The sequence below is a fragment of the Pagrus major genome, chromosome 19, assembly GCF_040436345.1.
Source record: "Pagrus major chromosome 19, Pma_NU_1.0".
NCBI lineage: Eukaryota > Metazoa > Chordata > Actinopteri > Spariformes > Sparidae > Pagrus > Pagrus major.
In genome coordinates, this window is record NC_133233.1 from 6,801,605 (window position 1) to 6,810,255 (window position 8,651).

The 8,651-nt window shown below is 40.9% G+C and overlaps 1 protein-coding gene across 1 annotated transcript; it reads left to right on the top strand.

The window, feature by feature from the left end:
- Positions 1–3,796: 3,796 nt before the first annotated feature.
- Positions 3,797–8,402, top strand: LOC141014766 (C-C chemokine receptor type 3-like). Its single transcript, XM_073488678.1, has 2 exons — positions 3,797–3,979; positions 7,247–8,402. Exons 1-2 carry the CDS (start codon positions 3,810–3,812, stop codon positions 8,103–8,105), a joined length of 1,029 nt encoding a protein of 342 aa, XP_073344779.1. The 5' UTR covers positions 3,797–3,809; the 3' UTR covers positions 8,106–8,402.
- Positions 8,403–8,651: the final 249 nt, after the last annotated feature.

Consider the following 8,651-nt stretch of genomic DNA (forward strand, 5'->3'; position numbering starts at 1 on the left):
TCTCAGTCAATCTTAATCGTAGAGAAACGGGAAAAAGATCAGTTTTATGAACTTCTTTCACTGTTTCTTAATGTGTTAGAATTAAGAATGTGAGATACTGACTTAATGGTTAATTAGAAATGGTCTGAAATCTGGAAGAATACAGAGGCCATTTGAATGGAATGTCCCACAGATAGTGAGACCAGATGTGTCGTAAATAACAGAAGACAGAGTAATAGCATAGAACACAAGTCAGAAGGTGTCTGGTGTCCACTCTGGAGAGTGTGTTTGTGGATCAGAAGTCAGACAGACAAAGAGGGTGAGAGAGAGAGAGAGAGACATCAGGCGTGTTACTTAATCTGCAAATGTAAAGACATTGTATTAACACAGTCTCTGATGACCAGATAGCTCCGGTCCCTCCTGATGTGGAGAGAATAGGTAACTCCATGTTTACTCAGACTGACCTGTGAGGGAACAATTTATCTGTTTGGAGGGGAAAGTAAGTTCAAAAATGGGAGTTTAGTTGTAAATTAATTAAAACTGTCCTCATTTGAAGTCTTTATGGTCCAGGAAAACACTGTCCTCTCTGCCAGGAGATAAGGTGGCAGCCTGTAGCCTGTAAATCGTCTTCATCCATATGAAAGGAGTTAACAAGAACAACAGGGCCTCAATGTAATGCAGAGGCGATGGACATGTGTTCCTACAAACTTAAAAAAAAACCTCAAGTGTGAACATATATAGAAATGAAAATTGAAAAAAAAACATAACTAGTAATTACCCAAAAATAACCTACTTACTGTAATTTGAGTATTTGAAATAAGTTACTTCCACACCTGGTACTGAGTAAATTAAACTGTTTTCTCTATTATACTGTTTTTTTATCATGCTGTTATTTTATTTAGTTTTCATGGTTATAAGCAAGGTGTTTATACCTGCTGTATATAGCATCTGAACTAAAAGTTGATTTGAATTTGAAAAGATAGTAGTCTCACCGTGTGCTCTAGTACTCTCAGCCATGGTAATATTTTGTTAATTAATTGGTGTGGTGTTGCTACTCAAATTTTCCAGATTTTGTGTGTTTAGAGGTTTGTGAATGAGGCATGTATCATTTTATTTGAAAATTATTCAAATCCTTTCCTTCTGGTCAGTGGGTTAGCATAGACCAGGGATCTTAAAGCTGGGACCAAGATGGGTCTTGTGTATTTAGCCCAGTTGGGGCCCACTTAACACCTTGTGTAAACCTGCCTTATACCCACATGGGCAAGCATGCGACCAACATAGAACCCACAGACAATCCCACTTGCAACACATGTTTCCGCTCATGTTGTCCCCATGTAGGACCCACATAGGACTAAAAGCTGGGACCAAAATGGGACTTTCATATCTTGCCCAGTTGGAGCCCACCTAACACCTAGTGTAATCCTGCATTAAACCCACATGGTCAGTTAGCATGGGGCCAACATGGAACCCGCGAACAATCCAACTTGCAACCCATATTTTAGCCAGGTTGTCCCCATGTAGGACCCACATAGGACTTAAAGCTGGGACCAAGATGGGTCTTGTCTGTTTTGCCCAGCTGGGGCCTACCTAAAACCTGGTGTAATCCTGCCTTAAACCAACATCGTCAGTTAGCATGGGGCCAACATGGAACCCGCAAACACTCTGACTTGCAACCCATATTTTAGCCATGTTGTCCCCATGTAGGACCCACATAGGACTTAGAGCTGGGACCAAGATGGGTCTTGTCTGTTTTGCCCAGCTGGGGCCCACCTAGTGTAATCCTGCCTTAAACCCACATGGGCAATTGGCTTGGGGCCAACATGGAACCCGTGGACAATCCCATATGGGGCCCATTATTCAGCCCACTTTGTACCCACGTGGGCCCCACATAAAAATGTTGGCTGGGAGTGACACAAATACCCCCATGTTGCAGCATTAGGCTGTTTACTGCAGAATAGTCAGATGTATTCACATTTAGGAAAGGACCCTGTAGATTGAGTTATTGAAAAAAACTACAGGTCAGCTACTGAGTGTGACCTGCATGTTAACAACAGGCTACCAGCTCACTGTTACAGCAGCTTCTCTCCAGCAGCTAGAGAGGTGATATGATTAATGATATAAAACTCACACACACGCGCACGCGCGATCGCGCACACACACACAATGGGGTCTGTGTGCTTCAGTAGCTGCAGTCTTCACAAACTATAAAAAGGGACAATATCTTATAAGTAAAATATAATCAGTAAAAGTATTAAAGGAGAAAGTACACAATGCAGAAAAATGGTCCCTGAGAGTGTATGCATTATACTGTTAGATTTATTATTACTACCAAAAAAAACCTATGGAGTTTATTTTTTTACAGGAATGCAAGTAATAATTATTTTCATTATAGATTAATCTGTTTATTATTTTCTCTGTCAATATATGAATTGTTTGATATGAGAAATATGAGAAAATAGTGAGAACTGCTATCACAATACGTATCAGAAAAACAGCAGAACCATCCTTTAAGTACAACAAATGTCAGAAAACACCTGACAACACCACTCCACCTGAGACCCCCGAGCCGCAACGCTCGCAGGACCCCCCGGCTACTCTCTGGTAGCCCCGCACCTTAACCCAGCCAGCCACCAAGCTTCTCTGCACAATCTGCAGCTTCATGACCTCAAGTAACGCCTTTCCTCATGGAGCCCTCTTCACCTGCTTCAACGAGCTACCCCTGAACTGCACTATTATCCCTCTGATTGTTGAATAAATCACCTTATAACCTTAACCTGTCTGCTTTTGGGTCCATCTACAAACCGTCACAAAAAACCTTTTTAAAAAGTGTTTTAGTTTGACAATAGTAAGCAAACCACACTCTTTCCTGAACTCTAATCATAGTATAGTTGTCTTTAAAAAAATAGATCCTTGGCTCCATACAGTGTGGTGCACACTAATGCTTTTAGCTTAGCAGCTAAAATGATAATTTCGGCTCAAAACGGCTGGAAATCAAGTCTTTTCAGATCAGTTTGGGATGACTATGAAACTTCACCTGAGTGTTGGTGGGCCGGGGGGTTTCTGGACAATGACATTTTCATGAACTACTGAATACATACATTTTAGGGTAAACTTACCCTAAGTCCAGAATGTAATATTCAACCTTGACCTGTTTTTCGTTCGGACACCTGATTAGGCTATGTATGAACTATATGACGGCAGCTTTTTGCAGGTGCTCTGCAGAGCTTTTACAATACTCATGTTAGAGTCTCTTCCACACTCTGCACGCCTTGTCAGCGACGTACTCCTTCTCTTGTCTTTATCAAACGTGCGTGATCATTTTGTCTGTGGTCTTCCACAGTGGTTTCCTCACAGTTAGTCAAATATGATTTGAATTTAATATAAACACGAGACGTGCACAGATGCATTTATCCTGTTTGTGTGAAGTGTTGCTGTGGTAATCCCTCCCTCACACATGCAAACACACATGCACAGACACACCCACTTTTCTGTGGCACTTCCTTCCCCTAGCTCGCTAACTTATAATGGAGTGACTTGAACTCACCGTGAGTCAGACAGCTGTGGCGTTCAGAGTCAGACAACAAGAAGAAGAAGCCTCCCTGCTGGCTGGACGGTAAGTCAGCTCCCCTTAGCATCATCATCATTCCCACAAACATCTGCTATTATTTCCTGTGCTCCTCTGAGCCTCTCAGGTAAAGGCATTGTTGTCCAGCTCTCCTTAAATCATTTCTAATAGATGAATTGTTTGATAATCATCATTTTGTGAATGTTATGTTTGATGGCTGTGTTTCTGTGTCTGGCAGATTCCCCTGCTGACCTTCCATAAAAAGATGGAGACTTCAACATTTGATTATAATTACGACCCTGATCCGTACACGCATGTCGGTCCATGTAACAGGGACAGTGACAACAGTCTGGGATCTCATCTAGCCCCCCTGCTCTACTTTATGTTTCTCTTCAGCCTCGTTGGCAACGTGCTGGTTCTGGTCATCATCCATCGGTGAGTGGTTCAACAAAAACTAAATGAACAACAGTACTGCAGATGTCTTTTTAAAGAGAGTACCATACAAACAAAGTTTTGGTGTTGCAGTTTGAAGGGGCAGCAGGTGTATTCATGGCCTAATTCAAACAGTTCTTACAATGTGTCATTTATTTTTAAATTATTTACACACATTTACTATAACCTTGGATTTTGTTTTACAAGGTGTAAACTGAAGTTATAATTCCTGATCCTGGTTGATTTGGCAACACCTGTGGATACTGCAGCTTAATACTACAGCACGCAATCCTTGAGCAGCTATTTTGTCAGAAATACAACAGAAGATCAACTGCTGTGTGTGTTCACAGTGCAGCCAAACAAACACACATTGTCGAAGAATTGATGTTTAAGGAAAAGGTCAATAATCAGCCTTTCCTCATGCCATAAGCTACTACAATCTTTAATACATAGATTGGTCAGCTTGTTGGGGAGTTGGAGGTGCTAACTGTAATGCTGAGGAGTTTTAGTCTTATGTTGCTGTCAAATACCCGAGTCCTGACCTCTACACACAGTATATCTAGTTCTTTGACTATTTTGAGTTTTGGCGTATTTGTTGTTATATGGCTTTCAGGCCAAAAGAGGGCAGAGCACACTACCAGGATGTGAGGGTTCATGGGCTAAACTTGACACCATCTTGCGCTGGGAAAAAAACAGCCATGAGGTCAAATAGTAAAACATGACATGAGAGAAGTGAGACCAGGTAAACTGTGCCAGATTTATTCAGAATGTCTCCCATTCTCTCAAGTCAGCATTTAACCTATGTTAGTCTTGAAACATATACAGTATGTGTTTAGCTGAAATATTCTCTCAGTTGATTCAAGGGATGAACATTATTATACATGGTACAGTTCACTTTTTCAAGTGACTTTTTGTTGTATGTTATTTATGACCCGATCATTTCTAGATCAGTAATAATATTTTTTTAAATTGTATTTATTTTACTTTTAGCTCTATTAGTTTTAACAATGGCCAAAAATGTCTTCCATACAAAGGATGCTCAGAGCGCTCTGGAACAGTGAAATTCTGAACAACCATTTCTGACTGAATAAATGAACGCAACATGTTTTACAGCTAAACGATCAACAGACTAATGGTTTGGATAGTTAACTACGTAACACATCTGAGTTGGATGAGGAAACAAGAGAAACTATGAGCTCGGCAGTCTGTGTGTGTGTGTGCGCGCAGCCACCCACCCACACCCACACACACACTCTCACACAGGATGTTTGGTTTATATTAGCATGAAGCTAACACAGCTCGAACATGGTTGAGAGAGTGAACAGTAAACAGTGAGGCAGACCTCAAAGACGTCAAATTGCAAAACAAAACATTGGCTTCCACGCTGCATCTGTCCCATGTCGGTAAATCCTGTGCAGAAATGGTGGACCCCGGCACTAATGCGAGAGTGGTACTTATAGAATGTAAATACACTGAAAAAATTGGGTAGCACTACATTTTGCCTACCCTCACTTGTAATAAATGGGTGGATGAAATATTTAAAACACTCCTCAATGCAATACAATTCAGCACCACCACAAACTACATCCTCAAAATCTAATGGATCTAATGGAGCATAACTGAACACTATAACCTAACCACTTCTTCAGCCAAGACATCTAAAGAGAGATTTTAGTCCACTTGCCTCAGATTCTGATATTTGGGAGGCAGAATGGACAGAGCAGTCCTGCGACAGGCTTCAGTTCTACACCATTTGTGGCACCGTTGGATTTGACTGGAGATGTCATCAGGTTGTCAGGAAAAAAACACACTGGGAGAGTACAGATGAAGTCATACTAGGAGCGTCTTATTCGTGTGCCCACAGAGAAAAGAGTACAGTAGCTGTCCTCTGTCTGAGCCCCCTAAGAGTTACCTCTCCTCTGTCACTGTCGACCGACCCTCTGCACTCTACCCTCGCCTCCATCGCTGTTGTCTGCCTTCAAGAGCAAGCAAATGTGAAAATACTTTCAGTCTTCATGGAAACACAAATGGCAGAGTCAGAGGTGAACTCGGCAAAGTCTCCCTGGGCCTCTGACTGAAAAGAGTGGTTATAATGCAGAATATTATAAAGGGGAAGCAATGAGATGTGCTGGGTTAGCTGCATACTGACATGGTGAGGGCTCAGGGAAAGTACCATTCACAGCTCTGAACTTACAACTGTCAACTCAAAACTAGCTTCATTGTCTTAATTCACAAAGCTTAGCTTCACATTTTTCCACATCTAAAAAAACAATCGATAAATATTGAACAGTGCTTCAGTGCTGCTTTTTCATCCATAGACTATATTGAAGTGAAACTATATCAATATCATCATTATTTGATGTATTTATCTCTAAGAATAAGGGTTATGATTCACTGAAGTTGGGAATGTTTACTCTGTGTTTCTCTTTGTTGGCTTCTATTTCAGATCATAAATATGCAGAAAGAAAAATATATGCTTATGTTTCTAAGGGCTGGACACAGATCATAAAGAAAAGTGGTGCGCAATAACAAAACTGTAATGATAATCCACACTACTTAAGACATTGTAAAGTCCCTATGATTTAAGTCTTAAATTTTTCTCATAAAGTATGCATGACATCATATAATGTACTTAGTTACTTTTAAAATTATAATTGAGTACTGAGTACAATTTGAATGAATATCTAAACTTTTCATCTGCACACATAAAGACAAAAACAAACAAACTACCATTCTTCTTGAGAAGACAGGCACAATGTTAGGAATGTTAAGATGACTGACAGCGTCACCCTCAACAAGATATCTCGCTAAGCATAACAAAATGGAAAAGAGAATTTTGTAATTTTTTTAGACATGCTTATGGTGGGGTTAGGTTTAGGCACAAAAACCACTTCAGGTTAGGGTTAGGAAGCGATCATGTTTTGAGCAGAGACCTGTTTTGCTCTCCACCATTGCTGGCTCCTGACTTGCCGTCAAACATAGCTGTTTTTTGTCATCACAAACAGCTGGAATTTGTTCCAAGGTCTCCTTAAAAATATGTAGTGTCACGTTTACAAATGTTCAACTGTAGTCTTGAACTGCAGTCACTGGCTTGACAGCCTTCTGGCCTGCAACTCCACCACCACCCCCTCCACCTCCTGATATGAAAGTCAGGCCATAAATATATAATGTGAACATGATATGGCACTCATAGAGAAATGTTGATTTCCTACTATGACATGAACAAACAAACAGTGTGACCAATAAACATTTTTGTTTTTTCTCTCCTAGGTTTGAGAAGCTGACCACTGTGACCAACATCTTGCTGTTGAACCTGGTGATCTCCTCCCTGATCTTCGTGAGCAGCCTTCCCTTCATGGGACTCTACATGCAGCTCTCCAACTGGATCTTTGGCGCAGCCATGTGCAGGATTGTTGGAAGTGCCTACTACCTGGGCTTCTACAGTTCTGTCCTCTTCCTAACTCTTTTGACTTTTGACAGACACCTTGCAGTTGTGTACTCCTTGAGCGCATCGCGAGTGAGGAATCAAAGGTATGCGGTAGTCTCCTGCGCTGTGGTGTGGGTGGTCAGCATCCTGTCCTGCATCAAGCAGATATTTATCCACAACCCTTATTTACATAAGATGACCAACAAAACATACTGTGATGAGTATCCTGGTGAATTATCTCCTCTTAGTTTTGAGAGGCTGAGGGAAACTGGATTTTACCTTCAGATCTTTCTTTTCTTGCTCTTTCCTCTGGCCGTTATTATTTACTGCTATGTCAGGATTGCCATCACCGTCATATCATCCAGGCTCGTTACCAAGTTCAAAACAGTGAGGTTAATATTCATCATTGTGCTGTTGTTTTTTGTGTGCTGGACCCCGTACAACATTGCAATGCTGATGCAAGATAAAGTGGAAGGCTGTGAGAAACAAAAGAAATGGACTTATGCTCTTCATGTCACTCGTATCTTTGCTTACACTTACTTTTGCATCAGTCCTATCTTCTACACGTTTGTTGGGAGAAAGTTCCAGAACTATTTCAGACAGATGCTGGTCAAACGTTTCCCAGGGTTAAAGAAGCACATTTCTGTCAGTCAGCACAGCAATACCAATGTGTCCACCAAAACGACACCAAATGATCTTTAGGAAGGGGAAGGCCTTTGTTTCTCAGTTTTTGGTCATTTTGGATTGTCATTGTGGCGAGCTAAAAAGCTTAATTAACAGAGAAACAAATGTGTATCTGATAGTGAGTACTTACACTTTGGGTAGCTGGGTTGCTGGAGACGCGTTTGGTAATAGTCCAATCCTGCGCTACATATACAAATAATGTTGGCCAAGAGTCTGGGAAATGTTTTCTTAGCTGAACTGTTCAGCACGATGCTTCAGTGATTTGCAAGGGTTGTTCAAGTTTGTTGTCCTCATTTTCTGTTGTTTTTGGCGACTTTCTGCCCTCCAGTGATCAGAGGTACATTAATGAAGCTCCGAAATGAATTTAAAATTGGGCAACTGTAAAAACATTGATTTCGGAGGGCTCTTTAAACCCTCAGTCATGTCAAACACAACAGAAACATTAAAGGAACAGTTCACAGAAAAATAAAAATCCAGTCATTATCTATTCAATCTCATGCCAATGGAAAGTCTTGTGAAGTTTCATTATCCACCTGACCATGCATTGAGGGTGTAAATAACATC

Coding starts and splice junctions, on each gene's coding strand:
- LOC141014766 (XM_073488678.1), top strand. CDS start 3,810: ATGGAGACTTCAACATTTGATTATAATTACGACCCTGATCCGTACACG. Junction 3,980..7,246: donor GTTCTGGTCATCATCCATCG/GTGAGTGGTTCA, acceptor TTTCTCTCCTAG/GTTTGAGAAGCTGACCACTG.